At 41.3% G+C, this 26,683-nt stretch overlaps 1 protein-coding gene across 2 annotated transcripts in view; it reads left to right on the top strand.

Annotated features, from left to right (window-relative positions):
• Positions 1-26,683, top strand: part of UBE2F (ubiquitin conjugating enzyme E2 F (putative)) — a 192,011-nt gene that overhangs the window by 107,272 nt on the left and 58,056 nt on the right. For both annotated transcript variants that reach the window (XM_018559937.1, XM_018559935.1), the window contains exons 6-7: positions 15,970-16,040; positions 19,260-19,317. In XM_018559937.1, coding sequence (XP_018415439.1) covers positions 15,970-16,040; positions 19,260-19,317 — 129 coding nt within the window. The remainder of the gene's footprint in view (positions 1-15,969; positions 16,041-19,259; positions 19,318-26,683) is intronic.

Here is a 26,683-nt window from a genome sequence, read left to right on the forward strand (position 1 = left end):
ACTTTGCACAGCATGTTAAAAGCGCACAAAGAAATGCGTCCCAATGTGCTGCCATGCAAGGTGAATTAACATGATTTTAAAATGTGAAATATAAAAGAGAAACAAGCACTGCAATTTGTTGTAACAATGCACTTCTGCTCCTGTGCATAATGCAAGCCACTGTGCATGCTGTTATGCACACCATAACTCGTGGCCACTGGTGCACTTAATTGTTATTCAGGGTGCGGTGGATTTGGAGTTAATTTCAGGGGTCTAAGACTGATGTCACTATCCAGAAATCCACTCTGAGAATGCCAGGTTGGTGCTAAAAATAGCAATAGTTTAAGATAAACAGTGCTTTAGCAAGATTATTGCCATCCTGTGAAAGTTCTATGTATCCCCTCCTCTGCTGAAAGGGTCCAGTGAATACAGTACTTTGGCTTTTTATAGGTTGCAACCCTTTACATTGGATTAAAAGTGCTTTCCAAGAAACATAGAAACACTAGATAGTCTCTATGTCGTCTCTATGTCCCAGCAGTAGTTTGACGATAGACTAATAGCTAATCATTGCTATACAGAGGTTCCCACAGAGAACCCTTGTGATTTAGTGGTTACACTACAACATCTGTAATTGCAACCTTAAGTTAAAAGCCGTGGAAGTGGTAGGCATTTTCCTACATGAAAGGTCCAAACACAGAATTTCATGTTTTCCTTTGAATACTTGACTTTTTTTTTTTTTTGTAGCTGGAAGAATTCAAGGTGGAAAATGTTTAATAATTACATGAGGCATGTTATTAACAAGGTAACAATAGGTGGCAGAAGCTTCTTCAAAGAGCAGTAGCATTTTACAAATACAGTACAGAATTTTAAAACACATGCTCTGTGATACCCTCAATTCTAGGCAAATCATTAAACTGTTAATGCCATCAAAGATTTCTCAGTAAATCACTACAGCCAGTTATGTCCTGTTGTGGATGATGACTCCTTCGTGTACAAGGCATATTTGTTTCTATCTGCTTAATTTATCAGTTGTGGGATTTAAGCTTCCAATCCAGGTTTGATCTGGTGGATGTAAAGAACATCTTAGAACTCCATTCAGCTGTAAAAATTCACAAGGCAGTCACCTTGAACCCTGACCTGCAAGAATGAATTCCTTGTTGTGCCTAGGGAGTAAGGAATGAGCAGCAATTCTTACCTTATTCCTTGGTCTCGCAAGCTTCTTCCAAGTCTTGGGACTGGGCCCACAAAGCTGCTCATCTTCAGCAGTTGCTGGTGTACTGTATCAATGCCTGGATGAATAACCAAAACCTTAGTGACATTAAAGGATAATTCCCCCCGCCCCAATGTTAGTGTAAAGACTTGCCTTAAATCATGCTTCTTAGCCCTCGTTCACACCTGAACGTTTTGTAGCGCTTTCTACGCTCGAAGAACGCTCTACAAAACGCTCAAAAATATAAATTGCATTGGAGTCAATGAACTTGTTCCCACCTTGCCGTATTTCCGCCCGTCCCGAACGCGCTACAAAACGGCCCACGCCTGAAAAGGTCCCGGGACTACTTCGGGCCGTTTTGTAGGGCGTTTTCCATTGGGATACTGCCAAGTAGCCTTTGTAATCGCGCAACTTTTTTTACCGCGAATTGCGGTAAAAAAAACGCTTGACAGACGCGCATATTACAATACGCCTAGGTGTGAATGGGGGCTTAATCTGATCATCTTCTGTACTTTCTACGCTCGAAGAACGCTCTACAAAACGCTCAAAAATATAAATTGCATTGGAGTCAATGAACTTGTTCCCACCTTGCCGTATTTCCGCCCGTCCCGAACGCGCTACAAAACGGCCCACGCCTGAAAAGGTCCCGGGACTACTTCGGGCCGTTTTGTAGGGCGTTTTCCATTGGGATACTGCCAAGTAGCCTTTGGAATCGCGCAACTTTTTTTACCGCGAATTGCGGTAAAAAAAACGCTTGACAGACGCGCATATTACAATACGCCTAGGTGTGAATGGGGGCTTAATCTGATCATCTTCTGTAGTTTTCAGCTGTCCCTCCAGCGCTGACTCCTCTGTGTTAGTTGGCACTTCCTGTCCCACAGTGTCTGTGCGGGTGCACGCTGCTCCATAGACTCACCTTGTGTGTCTCCTCGTCTCCCAGCCGAACATCTGGACTGCGCATGCGCCCACTCCAAGATCCTTTGCGGCCGCCCAAGACCCTTCAGATGTTTGGACGGGAGCGCGCAGCGAAGACACAGGTCAGTTTAAACCTGTTTGAAAGGGTTTTTTTTTAGTTTTTGCATATATCTACTGCTTGCTAGCAGTAGATATATGCAAAAACACGGGTTTAATAACCTTTTTAAGCATCTAGTCAGTGTACCCTAAATGCATTTTAAAGTTCACCCATGAAACTACAATAACAGCCTCATTGTGAAATAAAGAAAAATAATTGTACTAAGATACCTGTCCTAGAGAAAATACTGGTACTGGCCACGTGAGCTGGACTAAGAATTTACAGATTAGATCTTTGCTGAATGGAAGGATCACCGTTTAAAGTGACTAATCCTCCCCTTCAGCAAAGGTCTTGTAACCATTTGATCTTCACACATATGACAAGCATTTAGTGGAGATAAACATGTTCTCCAGGAGAGGTAAATACTTATGCCATTCTGTTACTCTTTGTCCATTACAACTTGTTTTTCTACATCCCTACGCTTTGTTTTAAAATTTAAAGGACCACTGGCATTTTCAGTTTTCACTGGAATGTACCTTATAGGATAAATGCCCTTTGAAATAAAAGTATTTTTTTTTCTTTTTGATTAAAAATAAATGCACCAAGCTATATGGTGTGTTAAGAAAGATGTATGCTATGTTATATTGAAAGAGGCAGCATATGTGTGGTTATTACTGAAATTTCTGTTCAAAGCACCAGCATTTGGATCCTTATATGCTGGCTAGTGCTTGAAAGCCATGCAAAGATACCCCCAGTGCTATAAATAAAAAACAATAAATAATATATTTTTTAAATAATAAAAAAAACTTTTTATCTAAAGCATGCCACAATTTAGTTGGCATATATGCAAATTCTGGAGTGTGCATTCCATAGCAAACCACACTTGTTTGTAAAATGTGCATTTTTGCACTGTAGCCTATGCGTGCACATCATAGGTAAGTTTTGTGAGGACACGATTTGTTTGTCTGTGCATGAGCAATACATCTGCATATATTGCTATCCTTACTTAAATCAGGCTCTGGATGTTACAAACACTCTTTATAAGACAACTTTTTTTTTTTCTGACGTCATTGCATCTGGAGATCTGTGTTGGCTGCATCTGGTGTATTGAGGTAATCTTCCCCAGTTTCTCAAGTTCCCTAACATGCAGAAGTAAACACTCTAGTCCTGTATACTTATTTCCTTCATAGCAGGTTGCATATGATGACTGGACACTTTCAAAAAGTCAGGTAGCTAATGTAACAATATTTTGAACCAGTTGGTATATTCAATGGAAGTCTACACCGATCAGCCATAACATTATTAGCACGGAGAGGTGAACTGAATAACAATAATTATCTTGTTACAATGGCACCTGGATAAATATATTGGGCAGTAAGTGACCATTTTATCCCTGAGTTTGATGTTAGAAGCAGAAAAAATGGGCATGCATAAGGATTTGAGCGACTTTGACAAGAGCCAAATTGTGATGGCTAGGTGGACTGGGACAGAACAAGTCCAAACCTGTAGCTCTTGTGGGATGTTCCTGGTCTACAGTGGTCAGGACCTACCAAAAGTGGTCCAAAGAAGGTGAACCAGTGACAGGGTCATGGACTGCCAAAGCTCATTGATGCATGAGGGGAGCGAAGTCTGACCCGTATAATCTGATCCAGTAGAAGTGATACTGCAGCTCAAAATTCTGAAAAAGTTAATGTTGGTTCCAATAGAAAGGTGTCTGAACACAAATAGAAGAGATAATAAGGCCACCATCGCACCAAGGTCCACTAGATCGGTCCGTCTTTTATTGAGGTTCAAACAATACATGTTGTAACAAGTAATTGCAACGTTTTGGAACCAAATGCGGTTCCTTCATCAGGCAAAACAATGTCATACATTGTTTTGCCTGATGAAGGGACCACATTTGGTTTCCGAAACGTTCTGATTGCTTGTGACACCATGTTTGAATGTCAATAAAAGACAGATCGATAAAGTGGAGCTCGGTATGCTGGTGACCTTTATCACCTCTTCTGATTGCACATCACCATCCTTTGGCCATTTCAGCACACATTTGAACTTTATTTTGTCATATGTTGGTGTGGAAGTGCGATGGCACATCCTTAATACCTGAACACACAGTGCATCTCAGTTTGTTGTGTCTGGGGCTACATAACCGCAGATAAGTCAGGGTGCTCATGCTGACCCGTGTCCACCATCAAAAGCGTCTTCAGTGGACACGTTAGTATCAGAACTGGACCACAGAGAAATGGAAGAAGGTGGCCTGGTCTGATGAATGATGGGGATTTTTTACATCATGTGAATGCTAAGGTGCTTGTGTGTCGCTTACCTGGGAAAGAGATTTCACCAAGATACACTATAGGAAAAAGGCAAGCTGGCGAAGGCAGTGTGATACTTTGGGCAATTTTCTGCTGGCAAACCTTGGGTCCTACCATTCGTGTGGATATTACTTTGACATGTACCACCTACCTAAACATTGTTGCTGACCAAGAGAACCCCTTCATGGAAACAGTATTCCCTGATGGCAGTGGGCTATTTCAGCAGGATAATGCACCCTGCCACACTGCAGACATGGTTCAGGAATGTTTTGTGGAACACAGCGAGTTTGAGGTGTTGACTTGGCCTCCAAATTCTGCAGATCTCAATCCAACAAAGCATCTTTAGGATGTGGTGGAAAAACAAATCCGATCCATATAGGCCCCACCTTACAACTTAAAGTATCTGCTGCTAACGGCTTGGTCCTAGACTCCACAGCATACCATCAGATGTCTAGTGGAGTCCATGCCTCGACCAGTCAAGGCTGTTTTGGAGATAAAAGGGGGAACTACTCAATATTAGGTAAGTGGTCATAATATTAAAGCTAATTGGTGTATTTGCACTGGCTGCTTTTTGTTCAAAATCTGATTCTAATTTTTATTATTGTTATGCACCACTTATATAGCACCGACAGTTTTCTCAGTGCTTCTTTTATAAAAATAAAGGGAAACCGTAAAAGACAATTTGAAGAGGATTAGGAGGGCCCTGCTCGCCAGTGCTTAAAATCTAAAAGGGGGGTCCAAGTGATACAAAAGTTAATAGCTGTGAAGCATAACCTAAGTAAAAGTTCAGTTTTATGTAAAACTGGTATAGGCTTCCCTGAAGAGATGAGTTTTCAGGGACCGTCTAAAGGTAGAGTAGGAGATAGTCAGACAGATTGGAGAAGAGAGGAATTGGGAGGCTTTGCAGAATTCCTGAAGGAAATAATTAAGGAACTAGAAAGCAGGAGGTCTTGGGAGGAGCAAAGAGGAAGTTTGGTTGATATTTTGAAACAAGATTAGAGACATAACTTTGAGGAGAGTTGTGGATGACTTTATATGTTAGCATTTTGAATTCTATTTGTTGGGTGAGCGGAAGCTAGTAAGGAGAGCTTGGCAGAGAGGGACAGTGGCCACAGAATGGATGGTATGGTAAGTCTGGCAGCAGTATTAGTGTTAGATTAAAGGTGGGATAGCCTGTGTAAAGGTAGGCCAACAGGGAGTTTCAATAGTCAATATATATGTATATTGAGTTTACGAAAAACCTGTGGACTAGAGCTCATGATTTATTCGATGGACAAGAGGTTTTACTTTATTCAACGGTATTTAAGCTTTGATCATTTCTAATTATAACTAGAACATATTTTTTTTTTGTCCCATGAAGACGCTGCAAAGAATTATGTCATGATTTTCTTGAACATTCTTTAGGAAGCATAGTTAAAGTCGTAGTAGAGTTTTTCTTAAATTTGACATTCTGTGCCTGGCCTCTTCAATTTTTATAGAATTTCCCTTATTACCTCTGAAGATAAGTGTGGTGGCTGCTGCTTGCAGGAAATAAATGAGCCGTCGGTTTTCCTTTGTTGTTCTGTGAAATGCACAACGAAGGTCTTTTTAATTTCCTACTGCTGCACGGTTCATAGATGCTGTCACTGCATTTCCTGCCTCACTATCCAGGATGAAGGTATCTCATTTAAGCTGCAAGATGAGAAAGCCCTATGGCATGCATTAATAACTTAACCTTTAAGCTTCATTAAGCCTTCATTATAGGATGGGCAGGAGTTCATTTTTGTGTTATGTCCCATACTGTCACTTTGTGAAGGGTGTTTTCTATGCAATCATTTCTACCTACCATAATATTGGAAATATCTGTTCAGTTATTTATAGTTCCTTATCACACTTAGAACATTTTTAATACATAAAGTAGGGATGCACCGATACCGGTATTTTGGTACCGAGTACGGATAATTTTTTTCCGGTACTCGCCGATACCAATTACCGAGTAACGTAAGTCCCATTCAGAAAGCCAGGTGGCGTGTAATGACTCGCCGCCTGGCTTCCTGATTAGCCGGGCAGTGTGTAAAGAGTCGCCACCCGGCTTCCCGATTAACAAAAAAGTCCCCTCTTACCTTAGTATGTGCAGCCTGTCATCCCCCGGGGCCTCTCCAGCGAAAACGTGGCCTTCGTTTTCGCTCTGCCGGCCGGTTAGATGGTGTACCAACGAACATCCGTATTTGGTATGACGTAGAATAGGCCCACCCCTACGCGTTTCGTCGTTACAACGTCCTCAGGGGGTTAAGCAGGTATGAAAAAAAATTATTCATTGTATTTTTGCATGCTAATTGGTACATTTGGTTGTTATAGATAATACATTAGTAAGAAAGGGGGCCAAATATAGCCTTTTTTAACTTTTGTGTTTCAACACTGGATGCATGCTGGCGTTATGAAGTTATTGGATTATTTTTCTTTCAGAATAATTTTTGTTGAGTTTTAAAATTAACAAAAAGTAAGATTTATGTACCACGAAAGAGCATAACTAGTGTTAAGTAGAGCACAGTAGAACCAGACATCCAAATCAACAATAGAAGTGCGTACATATCACTAAATACTACTATGCAAGTAAACCTAACATACAAGGTGGATAGTCTGACTCCCATATAAGGAAAGCCCACAGCTCAGTAAGCATTGGGCAATATAACAAATGGACAAAAACATAGAAATCAGGATCTTAGAGCAAAGTGCCAAAGAAATTAGAACAAGAAAATTAGAAAAATCAGAAGGGGAAAAGGAGAAAAGACATAAAAGAAAGGACAGTAAAAAAGGGGAGTAGGAAAGAAGAGGGAGTGAAGCACTGAATGGACAACTGAGAGCTAAATGACGGCAACCTAAAATATTCAATCCAAGGCTGTCAAATCGCCAAAAAGCTGTCATGCGTATCGGTCAGCACAGCCATCAATTTTTCATTTACTAAAATATTACGTTGATTCCTTACTTTCCCAAAACTTAAGAACGTAGACTTCCAAGATCTAGCAATAGTTTTTTTTAGTAACAACAAAAATGTGAGAGACTAAGATCCTCTGCAATCGCTTCAATTGAGGAATGGGTTTCAGTAACAACGCCTCACACGGATCCCTCCGCAAAGGTACATGGAAAAGGGAGCAAATTAGGTTAAAAACGAATCCAAAGTTTAGACACACCGGGACAGGTGCACCAGATGTGAAGCATGGTAACAGGTTCTGAACACCCCCCTAAAACAATTGGGGGAGTACAATGGGCTACATCTCGCAAGGCGGGCAGGCGTATAATACCAGCATAATACCACCTTTCATGAATTTTCGACTACTAGCACATTACAAGAGCATCGAGCCACAGAGTACCAAATTGCTTGCCCGTCCTCAGGGACTGTCAAGGACCTACCCAATTCCTCATGCCATTTATGCTGATAGGAAGCAAGAGTGAAAGAAGAAGAAAGCAGAGAGGAGCAGATTAGATGAGGGCAGGCCAATGTGGATTACAGTAGCAACCATGTTCAAACTGAGTCAATTGCATAGGGGCGGAGTTATTTTTTAGCAGAGAATACCATTTTCGAAGGGGGAAAGCGTGAGCGTTGAACAATTGTTGGAAAGATTTAACTCCCGAAGGGGTAAAAAGAGAGGAAAAAGGGGACAGTAAATCAAAGAAAGCTAGGGCAAATGCGATGATATCAAGTTTCCAGAGTATCCCACACTTTCAAAGAATCGGGTTAAGAGCTACAGGGCGATGAGCAGGCAGCAGCCATAACAGCGATGAAATGGGGGTGGGATGACACTCTACTAGATCTAAACTGGCCCAGAGGGGAAATTCAACTGTCAACTGCAAAAGAGTCAGGGGAGCTATGTTAGCAGCGGCATAATACAGACAAAGGTTCTAGACAGCTAGACCACCAAAAGATCTAGGGCGATAAAGCACTATTTGGTTTATCCTAGGTCTAGCGTTACCCCAAATGAATGAGAGAAACTTAACCTACAGGATACGAAAAATATAACTAGGGATATGAATTGGGAAGACTTGGAAAACAGAAAAATTTAGGCAAACTTTTGTCAGTCTTAGTTAACACAGAGGCATCAAGGGCCTGGGATTTAGATTGGTTAACCCGCAAATCAGAAATAAGTGCAAAGTCAGACGGCCTTAAAAAGGTTTGGAAGGAACAAATGAGGGACAGTCAAGGTCAGAAGAAAATCATCTGCAAAAAGGGACACTTTGTGGTGCAGACCTGCCACTTCAAGGCCATGAATATCGGGGTGAGACCTAGTGTATTCTGCCAAAGGCTCAAGAGCCAGGTTAAATAGAACAGGTGACGGGGGCAACCCTGACAGTGCCCCGAGCGATGGGAAACATAGAAGATTCAAAGCCACGGTATTTAAGCTTGGCTTGGGGAGAAGAGCTTTAATCCACGATAAGAAATGAGTGCCAAAACCCCAATTTGCAGAGGACCTCAAAAAGATAAGGCAACGACAGCATTAGGGCTGCAGCTAACGATTATTTTCATAATCGATTAGTTAGCCGATTATTAAGTTCGATTAATCGATTAAAGGCGTAAGCAGCGGCGAGCGGGAAATGTGAATTTTAGCCGACGAATCGACGATGGAAAACGTTGACAACGTTTTCCATCGTCTATTTTAATCGACTTAATCGAATAACTGTTGCAGCTCTAGACAGCATGTCAAAAGCCTTGAAAATATCCAAGGACAATGGTATATTTTCCTGTGAGTGAGACTTGGCCAAATGAATTAAGTGCAAGACTCTACGAACGCTGTCTTAATCAAACTCCCTGCGAACTGGTTGATAGAAGCAGTGAGCACCTTCGAAAGTATTTTGATATCCTCATTTATTAAAGATATAGGGCGATAGTTGGTCCAGGAGTGGAGATCCCTATCAGGTTGGCTGTAAACATCTGCGGAGACAGAGAGCCACCCCTCAGGAGACCATTAAAGGAGAACTATGAGCTGAGTGATTTTCACTCATCCTCATAGTAAGTAAGAGCCGACGTGTGACAAGGAAACTCACACGTCGCCCCTATAGATCAGGGAGTGAGTAAACACATACCGTTGCTCGTTCACTTTCCGATCATCTCCCTACAGAGAGCAGTGACTGTCAGTCATCGCTTCCCGCATAGATTTCCCCCCCTCCCCTGTCTGATCCTCCAGGGCTGACTGGAGGAACGGACAGGGGAGGGGGAGGGCCAGCTAGATAGGCAGAGACGTCTGTCCGGTAGCTGGGTGAATCTCAACAGTATTGTCGGGATCCGTCCCAGCTGCGGCGCTCTCAGTATGTAGCTCGCTATTCACTGAGCTAAGAGAACTATGGGATAAAAAGGTTACCCCATAGTTCTCTTTTAAACAGAGTAGCCAAGTAAGGAGACAAATCCTCAAAGTTTTCAATAAAACAAAGCTGAGAAAGCATCTAGACGTGGCCGTTTATTACACTTAAAATATTTAATGGCCTGCTGTTTTTCAAGGGCACTGATTTTCGAATCCAGAAGCTCATGACCACTCTGGGGGATATCCGAGAGAGTTACTAGATTAAAAAAAGGATTATTATTCTTTGTGTATAAAATGCCTCAATTAATGAAATACATAAGAAAATTGAAAGGCCATATCATTTTTTGTTTTATTTTATAAACTGTTTATATTTAACATCTATGAATGGATTTGTGTTTGCAAACATATCCATTAATAATATTATGGTGTGGAGTGAGTGCAGTGGTAAGTTGCAGTTGTCTTCACTTGTTAACATTCATATGAATCACTTTGCTTACCTTCAAACCTTTCATACCAGTAATCACCAAAGGCAGCTGCTGCATGTGTCGCTCAACAAGTGAGGAGTGGAACAGGGGTGTTCTGACCCTTGGATGGCTGCGAGAGGAACAGTCCATTGGGGGGAGAGGTGGCCAGGGGAATCGTAGCAGTAATGTGCGGATGGTGGTTAAAGAAAACCTGCCACTTACTTTTTTTGCAGGGATTTCTTGTATAGGAGCAAGTCCCGATCTGTCGCCTTTGTTTACTCTTAGGTAGGAACGCTGACAATGGCTCCTGTACAACCCTGTGCTCCAGACCTGCAGTGCTGTTTTTATTACAGGGCTGACAGGCCTAGATCTGCTCTCCAGAGAAAGAAGCTCATATTATACTAGCTTTGAAGACACATTTACCCATAATGCCTATAGCTAGAGAGGTGAATGAGGGCTTGTTTTAAAGTGGTTTTATGGCTTTTGTAGACTGTGTTAATACTTTAGCTTGCATAGTTTGGGATCAGATTAACACAGTCACCTGAGATAGATGTACTGTATATGTGTATTTGTCCTTAGTACTTTCTACATGGATCCGTTGGATATTCAATAACATATTCGCTGCAACATGCAGCTGCTGTTTTCCTATGTAGAATGTGTTAATGTTCTGCTTAATCTCATATTCTGTTTTGACTCTTTGCCCTAGCAAAATGTAATTCCATCGACTTTAACCAAACACTTTTTAATGAAATTAATGACATTCTTTGAAACAGGATTCCTTTGGGGTTACAACCTTTTGCTGTCATTTGAAGGATACTGGGATGAGCTGCCTTGGGACAGCTGGAAGGCAGCTGTTCATTCTGCAATTACAAGTGCTTTTCTCTGCATGTCTACTGTTTATCGTTGGTGGCAGCTATTGTTCACTGTACATCAGTAGAGCATGCAGATCAAATGCAGTAGTATCTCACTTTACTTAAGCTGTTTCAGTGCTCAATTCAATTTCCTTTTTAGCCTCATTCAGGTCTTGTATAACTGCACCATCAAAACTGTGTGCTCACCCTGAATACCAAAATGGGAAATTAATACCTAATGTTGCAAGAAATCTGTTTTATGAGAAATATTCTAATATAATAGTTGCATGGCTGTCATGCCAGTCCATCGGCTTCAGTATTCTGAGTCACTGACCTGGAACAAGTATAGATCGGGTGTCATGATTTAACTCCACTTCACTGCATATTTGTTTCAGATTTGTGACTTCTTGTTTTCCAGCTTAGCTTCTAGAAGTTTCAGTAGGTAAGTAATAGCAGCATATGTGTTTCTTTAAGTACAGATTAATTTGCCATTATATTTTGTTTGGGGAAAGACATATTATTAGACATAAAATAGCGTTTAGAAAGCAATCCAACTACTAAACAATATCTTCTGTTTGAACCAATTTGTATTCTCATGGTATGCAAGTACAGTCTGAGGTCAGAGTTTGTAGTGATCTGGTTATGAGCAACTGATTCGTAATGGTGAATTCTCTTGAATTACCTCACAAGCCAGGTTGCTGACAGCTTCGACCTGGTTCACACCTAGGAGTTTTTGAGCAGTTCGAAAAGCGCTTTTAACTGCCCAACACAAGAAATCCCATGATTTTCAATGGCCCTGGTTCACACCTGAGCAGAAAAACGCCCAAGAAGGTATAGGAGCTTCTTTGGGCAGTTAAAGTTTTGCCCCATAGACTTAATTTGAAATGCGGAATAGAAGCATGTTGCACATTTTCATGAGCATTTTTGTGCACGTTCTTCCATTTCCCACAATGGTTTATGAGCTGCCAGTTAAAACACGCATACAAATGTGCACAGTGCGCTAAAACACGCAAATAACCGCATGCTGTTAAGGCGCGTACAAACGCACAAAAATTGTGCCGCCTCGGTGTGAACCCAGCCTTATGGTAAAGCTAACACTATCATCAATGGCCTTCATTGACCTCAACACTATATAACCCATAGGCCCACTGAACATAAGTTGATGGTCTAATCATAGAATACCACTCCCCCATTTGATTTCCACATAATTATGTGGGGTAAGTCAGAGGAAGACTGGATGTAATAAGTAACTCTTATCTAAGAAACTCTTTGAGGGCCAGTAAAAAAAGGTTTTCTAGTGAGTACAAAATTCCTGTTTCTTGGGGGTAGCATAATAATGTTATATGCAGATAGGTTTGTTCTACTGTTTACCTGCAAAATATTTAATCTCACATCTGGGTCCATCTTGGAATGCTTAACGGGTTTTTAAGGAAAAGGGGGGTTCTTATGTCTGACCATTACACTATTGTCATGTAATGAAACATTTGTTATTACTCCAATTTTTTGGGAAAATACAAAAGATTGGGTCACATCAGGTAAAAAGACACCAAACATGTCAAACCTTAAAATTGCACGCCTGCGAAATCGCAAAAACATTTGGAGGAATTGGATGTCTCCGAAAGCGCTCTAAGGATTAGCAGTGGGACTCTGTGAGGAGAACCGAATCTCCTGAGTGTCTCCTCGATCTATCCATCTGTTACATCCACAGCAGCTATTCAATCAAGGACTATCAGTCCATTTTGATGCTTTTACATACTGCCTCTTCCTGGTGCTGGTCTGTGTATTGCATATTGTCTTTGATCCATAAATGATCTTGTAAGTCTTGAGGAAGCCAGTTTGCCAATAGGCCTGCAGATTCTAAAGCATGATGTGCTGAAAAAATAGAATAGAAACCCTATCTGTCCAAAGCTGGGCTTTCATTAACATAGTAACATAGTAGGTGAGGTTGAATAAAGACGAGGGTCCATATAGTTTAACCTATGTGTATGTGTGTTTGTAAATATATGGATTTAACATCTCCCATATCCCTGTATATGTAGTTAAAGAAGAAACTCGTCTAAAAGTTTCTTGAATTTACCAACACTTTTAGCGAATACCACTGACTGTGGAAGGGAGTTCCATATTTTTACTAGCCGCACAGAAGAAAAAAAAAAACCCTTGCACAGTCTAAGATTGAACCCCCTCTCTTCTAATCTCTTGTTGTGTCCTCTTGTCCTCAATATAGTTCTCGGTGTAAACAACTTGTTCCGAATATTGTGGTCCCCATTGATGATTTTGAAGACTACAATAAGGTCCCCTTATAAGCGCCTCTTTTCTAAGGTAAATACAATTAATTTCTGGAGGCGGTCTTCAAATATCAGGCCTTCTATCCCTTTAATTTACATTGTAGCCCTTCTCTGGACTCTCTCAAGCGCGAGGACATCTTTCCTGAGGGTCAGTTACCAGAACTGTACCGCATACTTTAGATGAGGCCAATCCAGTGATTTATAAAGTGGAAGTATAATTATGTTATCCCTTGCTACAGTCCCTATGATTGGACTGTTCGCTTCACTTCATGACTGCATTAGTCATCAGCATGAGATCAACATACTTTTGAACTGAGGTGGTCATCCTAGGAAATTGAGCCATATATTATACTACCAAAATCTGGTCCTAAGTCTACACATAGTACAGCTTTAGTACCACATATCTGGAAACTACAGGTTTTCATGGCCTAACCAATGCTCTATGGATACAGGTGACGTTCCATCAAGGTCCACGCGAACAGGAGAGGAGGGTGCCATGTTTAGCATTATCTTAAATTGTATGGAAACCCTAACAGTGGACATGTCTCATTTGCACCCTTTTGGCCTGTAAAATACACAGTCGTAAGCATTTTGTAATATCTGATTAAAAGTACAAAAACATAGCTGTTTGATGTCTAAAATTGAGAGCCGCCCTGTTTCTTGTACGCACTTCCTTTGATATCTCAAAGAGTGTAAGTAGCACACCTAGTTCTTATCTTGGGACTTCAGAGCGATTAGTGCCTGTGTTGGGGAGATGGAAGAAGGGGTGGGTCTTTGAAGTTTAGCAAAAGAAAATTGGGCTGCTAAGTGCTTTTATGGTAGATCAACAGGTATTTGTTTTTCCTGTACCTCCATGTGGGGAAATGTGCATGTACTGCATATATCTGTAAAAAATAAGTCAAGGCAACTGGACTTGAAGACGTTTCAATAGTCATCCAGAAATGTGAAACGTCTTCAAGAAAAATACCAGCTAGTCCAGTTGCCTTGACTTATTTTTTACAAATATACCATGACCTGGATGAATGAGAACTTTCACATACATGCACTGCATATGTTTGCTTGTTTTTTTGCCCTGGCATACACTTCAATTAAACCTTGCACCATGAAGATTCTAAGGCCCCTTTCACATGGGCACCCTCCATTCTGATCAGCTGGGGAACCATCCACAGCCTAAGAGCATTTTTTAAATAGAAGCTTTCTACAAGGAAGGGTGAGCAAAAGCTAAATTAAGAACAGGCTGTCAGGAAGCTACAGGAATCCTTTAAAAACAAATTTCTAAAGAGGACATGTTAATAAATACCAGCCATGTACCATTTTGCCTTACCCTTTCACAAAATGGGTACATTTTACATTTTATGTTTTCCAGTCTATATTAATTTCCATTCAGAAAAACACCACCAAAACGTTGCATACAGCTGGAGGCTTCATGCTGTAATGTACAAGTTCACTGGGGTACAAGCAGTGGGTTTTAACAAAACTGTGTAGCTTCTACTTAAAGGAATTTACAGTTTTCCAAGGCACTAATGCTCTACTAATAGTTCTTCCCAGGAACTTGGCTGTTTGGAGTTCTGATTGCTACTAACATTTGGAGTTTTTAAGGTTTTCAAGAGAAAGCAGTTATTCTCTCCACTAGTCAAGGAGACATTGACCTAAACGTGTGGCTATTTGTGTAAAGCTGACTGAGGGTTTCTTCCCCTCTGTTGGTTGACTGAAACAGCGAGTCGGTGGTGGGACTTTATCTTGCCCATTATACTTACTCAAATATTATGCTGAAACTTTTACATATAGATGAGTGTTTTTAAAACTTTTTATATGCTGGTTGAACTTCACTTTTATAGTTGTGGATAAAGTTAAGAAGGGTTAGAACCAATGGCAGATGTTTTTATGGCTGCCAAAGCTTGCATTTAAATATCACAGAGACGAGTGAAATTGGTGGGATTTCCTGTCCCATTGTCCACACAGCAGCTAAGCATTTCTCAACAACCATAACACACGGGTAACAGTGAAAATCTGACCTGAGGTCCTAACCCTTCCAAACTTTTCCAAAGAAAAAAATTTTCCACTTTAAATATTTGATAACCATTAGAATGTTCCAAATGTTATTTAATGAGAAATGGTTTGACTAGTTGGATGCTTGAGAAGGGCTGATACTATCCTAAATACTGGAATGCAAGTCTCTATATAACCATTTCTGTACATGTATAGGTCTGCTGAGACAATGTCACATGGCAGTTACATCGGTTTATATCATAACTTTCATAAATTGAAATCTTGTGTGAAATCACAGAGGGACTGTTAAAGCTTTATTGGCAGGAAATTGGAATTTCACACACCTCTACTCACCTGTGACTATGTAATTTCTCAGCACTTGCCAGAAATTGTCCAGTGCAGATTGCTAACCAAAAAGCTGTCAGGAGCAAGCCTGTGAAATATATCCAAAACAATATTCTCCAGCAAATTAATTGCCATACAAGTGAAATGTAGCTTTTGCTGCATGCTGAGAACCTCCTGGTATCTGTTGAAATGTTTGTCTCACTTCATTCATCCCATTGTGACATGAATTCATTTCTGCTTTGTGTGCAGCCTCCTAAAGCGAAGTGTTTAACAAGGATCTGGCATCCGAACATCACAGAGACAGGTGAAATCTGTTTAAGGTGAGAAGTTGCCTTTTTTATGATTTGTTCCTTTTTTTAAAATAAAAAATGCTGCCCTTGCACCTTTGAAATGTTTGTGCTTTTCAGTTTTTGGGAGGTTTTTTTGCTGATTCAGAAGTTGATTCTGAAACACAACTGAGGAAAACAAGGTTGTAACCTATCAATTGCTTAAAATGCCCTTTTCTTTGTCAAATTGAAGTAATTAGGAAAGCCACTTCCTAAAATCTGTACAAATCAAATTGCTTTTATGGACATATTTGCAGTAAGTGATGTACTTTTTTTTTTTTGTACTAGTTTGCCAAAACTATAAATACCACTGTTATTACAGTATAAAAAGCCCACGATCAGTTCAGTTATTGTATGAAAGCCAGAAATGGTATACTTTTGTCAGGTCTGGATAGATTCAAATGGTAGGCAGTGTTGTCCTTGTCATCTGGATTTGGGTAATGAGATCCTCTAGACAGTTAAATACACAGAACAGAGTATATGTACATTCTAACAATCTTCTCTTATTTGAGAAGGGTTAAAGGAGAACTATGGGGTTAAGGTGTACGTTTAATAAACTGTGAAAGAGTGAGATAAGCAGTGAGAAGGCTTTTCTCACCTTAGCAAAGTGAAAAGTATAGAAAATGCTGTTTAATAACCCGAGATAAGTCAGGTAGGAACATAAATATCTCACCTCTTCTCATCCTGGTGATAAGTACATAGAAAGTAATGGGAATGTACCTGTTTAATAAAGGGAGAAAAATAGAGAACAGCTTTATTAGGAGATAAGTATTGTGCAAAGTACCCTTGATTTAGCACCCTGTCAGACCTGGTGCTAAAGGCCTTTTTCTCGAGAAGCACTGAGCAAAGATACAGGAACCTCCTCCTCTGTCACTCAGTTCTTCTCTGTTTCCAGTCCTGAGGAGAAGTTTGAGTGGTAAAAAAAAAAGAACTATATTTCATAATCAACAAACAATATTTATGAATTAAATAATTAACCACCTGCTGTCAGTCTGTTGTAATTAAACGGCCGGGCAGCAGACGTAATGCGGGTGGGGGCGTTTTTAAATGTCCTAACCCACCCCGCTCGTGGCCGCCGCTAGGCCGTGCTCACGAACTGGAAATTGGCTTTCAATGTAAACAGCCAGCGATGGCTGTTTACATACAAGCGTTCAGACGTCTGTAGAGACGCCCGATCACTTGTAATATGCGTGCGTTTGTGAGGGGCCCCCCCTCCGTTGCCGCTGGCGATCCCGAGCTCCGCTGTGCCGGACAAACTACAGTGTTGCCAAGCTGTGGTGGTGTGCGAAGTGGAAGGTTGGGGGGTTTTTTCCCTTTGCTTCGCTTCGCCTGCAGTGTGTCACAGCCTTGAGAGGGAAAAGGAGGGAAGTCTGTTTTAATGCCACCCTTCCCTCATGAGAGTGACAGTGGCAGTTTCAAGTCCCCTCACTGTATCTGTGTAGTGTGAGGTACAGTTCAGTAAGGTCATGTGACTTTAGGGCTTGTTGTTGAAGTCTCACTCTCCCTCAGAAACAAGCCCACCAAATAAAGCTTGAAGGGTGTCTGGGGAGTATGTTGTAGAGGCAGATACAGTGAACATTGCACTCCACACATAACAGTCTGTAACAATTTCTCCATAGTTCTCAGGGTAACGGGAGGAGCTGTAGCTCGCGGTATACTGAGGCGCTGAAGCGGATCCCGGCAATTGTGCCGGGATCCACCCAGCTGCGTGACTGACAGCTGGCTCTGCCTATCTAGAGGCAGAGCCAGCTGTACCCACCCCCTCCCCCGTCCGTTCCGCCAGTCAGCGCTGGCGGATCGGAGCGGGGAGGAGGGAATCCAGCCCCTCCACTGTCACGGCAGAGAGCCGTGACAGGATGGAGAGGTGAGCGAACGCCGGAGCTCAAGGGAGAGGAGGCTGCGGGGACCAGTCTGGCAGCCAGGCGGGATCAAGGGTCAGGGAAGTATGTTTTCTTTATCCGTGCTCCTAGACCAAAATGAACAGTTCAGCGTTTTAAGTGCGGAGGTTAACTTTTGAAAACATTGGTGGGTGGGTTAGCTTTTGGGTTTATTACTTCTGTTAGGTGTTGAGCTGTATGCTCATAGATCCAATACTATGTCTACTATTGCAATATTCCTTAATTTTTTTATGTTGTGCTCTTTGCTTTCTTAAGTTTCAGAAAAATAGGATTTTTGCACTCACTGTAAAATAATTTTCTCTGCATTCATTGAAGGACACAGTGCAGATCTTCAGATCTTGATCAATTAGGTTATAGTGCCACTTTTAGGAGTAGGAGACTAGGCACAAAAGCTCAGCCTAGAGGCGGCCCCTGATGGTAGCCAAACCTCCTAACAGAGGCAGCTCAATCGCAAAGCAGTACAAGGCAGTACATAAAACAACCACTGGACACAACAAACCAACCAGAGGGGTGGGTACTGTGTCCTTCAATGAACGCAGAGAAACAAATTTTAAGGCAAGTACAAAAATCCTTTTTATTATGAAGGACATAGTGGAGATGTCCCAAAGCAGTAACTAATGGGGGCTGGGCACAACAAAACACCCCCTCCAAGGCAGAAACATCACCTGGCCACCTTGGAAAAACATGGAAGGACCTATTCCATAGTGGATAAATGGCCCTGGGACCGGAGTTGGAAAATGAAGACTGATTGGTTAGCGCTCTCCTAGGGGGAGGTGTGGTGTTTCGTGGCCGTTGTGCGGCTCCTTGTATTATTAGACCGGGTTGTCTAACTGTGTGATACTGAATAGAAAGAAAGGAAGGGAAAGAGTGCAACAAACTGGCAAAGACTTTGTGGAGGGGGACTGACCAAGGAATAACAGTGAATCGAGATAAAAGTGGGTGGGAATGAAAAATGGGCACTGACGTGTGATGAGATGGATGGGCACACAGGTGATGATCTCCTGGTGATGTCGTGATGTCGTGAGGTCTGGTCGGGGTGACAGGTGGGTGTTCAGTGGGCAGAAGTGGATCCTTGCGAAGGGGGGGGGGGGGGTTTTGACTTTCCTCCACGCCGTTTTTGACGCGTGGTGTGCCCAGCTGACTTAGTCCGTTTTGCTTTTTCATTATGTGTATGTTATACGCACACACCTAGTTTGGATGAAAACCAAACTAGATGTGTGACAGGGTGATATGGGAGGAGCACTGCGGCATTTTAACCATATCACAGGCTTTAGATCTAAAAATATTGAATATCACATGTTTTTCTTTAATGCAGTTTGCTGAGAGAGCACTCCATAGATGGAACGGGCTGGGCCCCAACTCGAACTTTAAAGGTAGGCTAAATATTTTTAATACATCATATAATCATATATAAAAGTGTGATATAAATAAAATAATGTATAAATAGAACTTTGAAACTCCAGCGTTGTTTAAGGGGCATAACAAGTCAACACTTGAATAGTGACTGAGAGCTATTCTGACCCCTGCGTCTGGAAATTATAATTTTTTTCTAACTGTCATACTAATCCTGTTGCTAAAGCAGTCTGTTGCTAAAATAGATATGCACAATAAACTCCCTGAAAAAGACTAAATACCTCTTCTATTGCCTATGATATCTACTGTATTGTACTGAAATTAAACCACCACCCAAAGAATCTTAAAGTGACACTAAACTCAGGCTTTAAATCTTAAGAATACTTTTAACAACCTTAAAGGAGAACTATGACTTAAGGGCAAATAAAAATACCCCTTACCTTGATTGTAGTAGCATCGTTCCTTTTTTCTAAAGTCGCAGCACATCACAGATAAAACCCTCAAAACCTGTAGTAAATGGCCGCCTTCAACCCTGCTCCAAGCTCCTTTCCTCTTAGGGGGCATTTGATCCAGCCCGCCCACGGCTTTTTTTTCAAATGATCTCATTGCTGTGGCCGCGCTTCCTCTCATCGTGCACAGCTGTGTTTTGTCAGCTCGTGCACGCTGGCATTTGTGAGCGGGAGGCGGAGTCTGAAGTGAGAAGGCCGCAGCAAGAGACGGACTCAGCCTCCCTACACATTCAGTGCTCTTTCCCCTCTCTCATCAGCGATCCCCAGTAATTAGGATGTCAGCATAACACAGGGGGAGAGAGAGAGGATAAAGAGCCATCCCTCTCTCCATCATTTACCAGAAATGGGCAAGTCCATATATGGTGAATGATGTCACTGGGTATCCCTGCAGACTGGCAAGCAACCGATCAGCAGGGATCCCCAGTGACATCTTTCATCATATATGGACTTGCCCATATGTGGTAAATGATGAAGAGAGAGAGAAGGCTCCTTCCCCTCTCTCTCTCTCCCTGCCCTGTGTGACGCTGACATCCTCAATTCAATGGGGATCGCTGATGAGAGAGGGGAAGGAGCCCTCTCTCTCTCTTCAGCATTTACTACAAATGGGCAAGTCCATATATTAGCCCCGCCCACCACCTTAAATAAGGGTTTACAGTCTTACTGTGCATTTTGGCTAATTAGAGTAAATTACATAATTTACCTATTTAGCCTAAGGAATGCATTAATCAAGAAAAGATAGAACCCCATAGTTCTCCTTTAACTAAACAAAAATGTATCTTATTTGTGTATCACTCGACTGTAGATCCTCAAATCATCTCTGAATTGGTGCTGACACTGTCGTTCCTTCTGGAGGGTGGCTACATTTGTTCCCCATGATCCCTGTGTGCGTAAAGTTGCCACCACTCCAAGCTCACTCCCGTGATGGACTACAATCTCAATGCAAATTAGTGAACTAAACTTAAGATTGTAGTCCATCACAGGAGTGAGCTTGGAACAGTCTCTACTTTACAACACACCCAGGGACCAAAAGTAGCCACCCTACAGAAGGAAGGACAGTGTCAGCACAAAAATATCATATGAAACGTTTAGGAATTGCAACCGGTTTCATATACAGACCCCTTATTTTAGGGGCTCAAATGTAATTTGACAATCATAAATAAAATGTTTATTTTTAATACTTTGTTGAGAATCCTGTGCAGGCAATGACTACTTGAAGTCTGGAATGCATGGAAATCACCAAACGCTGGGTTTCCTCCTTTGTGATGCTTTGTCAGGCCTTTAGTGCAGCTGTCTTCAGTTGTTGTTTGTTCGTGGGTCTTTCTGACTTAAATTTTGTCTTCATGCATGTTTGAAATGCATGTTTGATCGGGTAATTGACTCGGCCATTGCAGAATATTTCTCTTGTTTGCCTTAATAAACTTCTGGGCTGATTTTGCAGTAAGTTTTGGGTCATTGTCCATCTGTAAAGTGAAACGCCGTCCAATCAACTTCGCTGAATTTGGCTGAATCTGAGCAGACTATATATCCCTATAAACTTCTGAATTCATCCGACTGCTTCTGTATTCTGTAGTGTCATTAATAATCACTAGTGACCCAGTGCCGTTGGAAGCCACGCATGGCCCTGCCACCACACTGCCTTATTCACAATGAACGGACAACCCCATATTGAAGTTTAAACAATAGGAATTTAACCTGGAAGTAACATCCTAAACTTTTTTAAGTAATATAAATATTGTAACTGGCCTAATGTGTGCCAATATATTCAAAGGGTTTGTTCAGTGCACACTCAGCCACATGTACACACAATCGGAGCCACAGTTGCAGGGTGAATACCACTATGACTTAGGTGAGCAGGTTGCTCACATTTGAGATCTGAAAATGCAGATTGCAACAGTAAGGAGACTTGACAACCTTAGGAGGAGTCTTCTGCTCACTGAGCAAGCTGTAAATGGAATTGATTTTGAGGGTGGACAGCTAAGTATGCATAATCAGGTAGGAAGCTGGGCTACTGTAGCTGAAGGGAGTGGCAGAGATTTACAGAAATGGAAGGCCAGTGCTGTGTTTGAGCAGCCGAAGTTGGGGGAGGATGGCAAACTCAGAGTTGGCAGCACTAGATGTCACTGCTACCCCTGACAGTCGGGAGAGCAACCCATCTAGTACAGGTGATGATGGTGATGCAGGAAGGCCTAGACAGCTGATGGTGATAGAGGATTCTATAATCTTGAGAACCATATAATATTTTGTCATCCGAATACCATCAACTGCATGATTAACTGCCTCCCTGGTGCCAGGGTTCAACAGGTGGTGGACCTGGTGGGCACATTTCTGGAAGGGAAGATGCAGATAGATGATCCTTAAGGATCAATTTCAAGAAATAGCATGCAAATTGAAGGGAAGGACCTCCAAGGTAATATTCTCTGGAATCTTGCCTGTGTCAAGCTTAACATAGAAAAGACAGAAAATAGTTTAAATGCATGACTAAAGATTTGGTGTAAGAGGGGAGGATATTGGTTTCTAGAGCCCTGGGCTGGCTTTTCATTGAGGTGCAAACTGTATACTAAAGAGGGTTTTCAACTAAATGGAAAGGGGTATGCTGTACTAGGGGAGAGGTTTAAGAGAAGGTTGGAGTCTTATTTAAACTAGGATTGAGGGGGGAGTGCGAGTTAGAATATAATGGGGCAGATAAGTAATACGGTTGTCAGGCTATAATGGAATAGGGGAAGAACAACGGAAGGCTTTGAAAGAGGATAAAGTGTTCACCATAAAAAAAGTGTTCACCAATGCCAGAAGTCCTACCTGGTATTATTCTTAGCTTTGCATACAGAAAGGCTTCTTCATAGTGAGAGCTGTGAAAATATGGAATAGGATTCCTCGGGAACTACTTCTAGTTAGCTCAGTTAATTGTTTAAAAAAAAAAATCTGAATGCATGCCTTAATGCACATAATATAACTAGATATTAACATTCTAATAAGAAGAAAGCACCATAGATTGTTGATTCAGGGAGTATTGGCATATGGGATCAGGAAGGACGTTGTTTCCCCGGCTGGAGCAAATTGAATAGGGTTTTTTTTTGGCCTTCCTCTGGATCAGCCTTGGGTAACTTTGGATATAGGGCTCTGTTTTATGGACGTTTTTCTTTTCTTTTTTTCTCTATAGGTTAAATGTGATGGACTTGTGTCTTTTTTTCAACCTATCTACACATCCCCAATTTGTCTGCCTACAGTCCCAACCTCCCTATTGCTGTGGAAACCCAGCATTTCCAGTTTGTGGTCCTTCCCTTTGGTCTATCTGTAGCACTACAGGTATTCACCAAAATGCAGGCCCCCATCTTGGCTAGGCTTCACTCCCTTGGGGTCCCCATAACCACCTTCTCAGGAAGCAGTTCTCCCTCTGATTGCCCAGAATTACCATGTTTGCCATGGCATGGTGGATATCCAGTCCAGCAAATCAGGGAAATCCTTACTTTCAAAGTTTTGGAAGGTGTTCACAACAGATGCCAGCCCGTTCAGGCTAGGGTGATGTCCTTGTCATCAGGGGAATCTCTACTCCCGATAAAGTTCCTGGAGTTCAGGGAAATTCAATTGTCTCCAACAATGTACTTAGTTGCAGGGTCTGGTCTTAGCTTACATCGACCATCAAGGAGGCAGGCTGGGAGTGGAAAGGGTTATGCGGTGCTATACTGCAGCTTTTATTGATTTGCCCGTGTCCAACCACCTAAACATAGCTGCATAACCCAGTGGTTAAATAATTTAGCTACCTGTGTCCTGTGATGTACCCCAAGAACAGGATTTTACAGGTTCAACAAAAACCCCGTTTTCCCACACAATCGATTGGATTAATTTCTATTGTCTAATAATTTCTATTGCCAGTTCTTGAGAATTTCCTGCTTAATTTTAATTAAAACCTCCAAATAGGTTTGAACTACTGTATTTTTCACATGACTGTTCTGCTTATCCCCTACTGACTTCTGCCAATAAATTCTTTTGTCTTTTTTTTTTTCCCTGCTGGAAAAGCTAGAGCGTTGGCTGTAAAAATGTGATTGTTTTAATATGTAGCTTTTGCCCCCTTTTTTTTTCTTGTGTGTGTAATCCTGCCAAGTTTGATCTGTACTCTCATTAGATAGCCTGAGAACATATTTCTTAAACATTTCAAAAAAATCCATAAAAAAAAATATACATATTTGCTGTTCATGATATCTTGTAATGGATTATCATTAAAATAACTTTCCCTTTTATTAGGTGAAAGCAAATATAATTTTTTTGTAACTGCCTAAAAATACACATTTTTCTTCCTTGTAACCATGGCAGTAATTCTCTGTTTACAACTGGAGTTACTAGAATCTTGGTTCACCTGCTCCTGTAATTCGCTTACTGAAGTTGGCACAGAGCGTGAGGTTAGATTACAGGCAGTTTGTTGCCTGAGATTTGGCATCCTCTGGATGTCCTTGGTGTTATTGCTCATCCTTGAAGTATTCCCACATTTAATGGAATACTGGCAGTGCAAATTGTATTGCTACAGTACTCAGGTGCAATACCACCATCTTTTAACCACTTAAAGACCAGGATGTTAAACCCTCTTCCTGGCCAGGCCTTTTTTCAGTATGCGGTTCTTTGACTGACATTTATTCCGTCATGCAATGCTGTACTGAAACAAATTTTATACCATTTTTTGTGGACAGATAGAGCTTTTTTTTGGTGGTATTTAATCACCACTGGGGTTTTTATTTTTAACTATATAACAAAAAAAGTGGTATACATTTTGGAAAAAAAACCTGTTTCCCTAGGAAATGTTATGAAACATTTATTATCACCCCAATTTTTTGGTGAAATATGGGGTCACGTCGGGTAAATAGACACCAAACACCTCAAGCCTTAAAATTACGCGCGCCAGCGAAATCGTAGAAAATGACCACGATCAAAATTGGCCATAGGTGAAGCTTTAAACTCTTTTACTCCTCGTCAGTTTAGTGTTTTTATTGATTAATGGCCCTAAAATTATTACTTATACTCGAATGTTTGCGGCGATGTGTAACATGTACGGCACAATAGGCGGAATCGTCGTTTTCACACATAGGCGCACTCGACGCATGTTTGCATGTAAATGTGAAAACCCACATAGCAATAAAGACCCCTAATGTCACCTAGGGACCCCCAGAGAAGCTGATGAAGCAGAGATCTGCTTCACCAGCTTCTCATTGGCATATGTAGCCGGAGAGTGACACTGAATGCGGAAGTGATGTAATATACATCACTTCCTGCATTCAGGGACCGGAGAGAAGATCAAAGGGACATAGTTTACTGCCGATCCCATCAGGCACAGCGGATCTCGGGATCGGGGGAGGGGTGCACACCTCTACCTAATACAAGCGATCGGGCATCTCTGGAGACGCCAGCTGGCTTGAATGTAAACAGCCATCGCTGGCGCCGCACACAAGCGCGGGTAAGGGAAGGACCTCTAAAGACGCCCTCCCGCTCCTATAAGGCTATCGTCCAGCCATTCAGGAACGGCCAGTGGAGGGGAGGTGGTTAATGATTCAACAAAAAGCACTTAAATTACCTGTTTCTGTATATAGAAGAGAAAAGGTAAAACAAATCTGTCACATAGCTTAAATCATTACATTGCCTATGGTTGATCTGGAGGGGATTGTTTTATTCCAACAAAACTGGAATTTGTTTTTCAAGTCATTGTTTTTTTTTGCTACAAAAAAAGACTTCTGTTATTTCATGGATATATGTACCATATCTTTACAGTTTTCTGTGAAGAACTGGCACATATTATGTCAAGTCCTTCTGCTAAGAAAGTTTCACACTTTAAATACAAAGAAATATGAAATGCTCTTGTGGTTCTACAACCGTGTTCTTGCAATTTCTGAGCTTTTATCTAGGCCATGTCTCCTCTCTCCGAGCCTCTAAGCCTCAAATTTAGCAGCTGCTAATAGGCAGTTGGATGAATGCTTCTTCGGAGCACAGCACTGTTTATATGGTTGAATCCTCCTATATCTGTTGTATGATTAATTCAGACCTGTGTGAGAGAGGAATTCATTACCACTCTAATAATAGAAACAGATTATAGCTTCCCATTTTTGACAGCCACAAAGCTATTGTCATTGACTGAAGGGAGTTGGAAGAGAGGATGGGAATGCACTCAGGTTGGACAACCCTATGATGGAATGTTTTCAGAAGTTGATAGATGTTCAGTGTTGGTTGTGATCATCACCTCTTTAGGTGGAAGGACTCAAGGAAATCTCGGTCTTCTGCTCTACCCAGGCATAAATATATATCCATACCAATTTATACTGTAGACTTGTGTTTTAGGGGTCAGGTTTGTTGATGTTTGATTTTACTTCTGCTGAACGGCAATCCTGCACTATTTCTTATTCATGTGAAATCCCTAGAATGACATCCCAATTTCTCCTGGGTAGAAAAAAAATAACCAGGAAAGAAATATACCTTTTCTTACAATCAATATTGGATCTCAGTTTGCAGGAGATATATATATATATATAACGGACCCTGATTCATTTTGCTCCAGTTTTAATAAATTCCACCCAATATATCTGATAATAAACATAGTAGATTTAATATTTTGAGTACTTTTTATTGTTGACCTTTTTTTATAGCAAAACATTCTATATGTGTTGCTATATATGTTTTGGGGGGTTTTAATACTACAAGTTTTGATTTGAAGGGAAAGGGTGGAAATGAATACCTTAGTTCACCTTAACAGATGCTTATGCAGGAGTCATGGCTGATGCTTATAATATGGAGAGAGCCTTAGGTTCTATTGTGCAGAGGTGATGCCAAATGGACAGAGATGAGGAACATGGAGCTTGAATTAATGACGCTGAAGAAGAGTTATAGTGACGGTACGATCAGA

The sequence above is a fragment of the Nanorana parkeri genome, unplaced genomic scaffold (genome assembly GCF_000935625.1).
Source record: "Nanorana parkeri isolate BGI_ZX_2015 unplaced genomic scaffold, ASM93562v1 scaffold423, whole genome shotgun sequence".
Lineage (NCBI taxonomy): Eukaryota > Metazoa > Chordata > Amphibia > Anura > Dicroglossidae > Nanorana > Nanorana parkeri.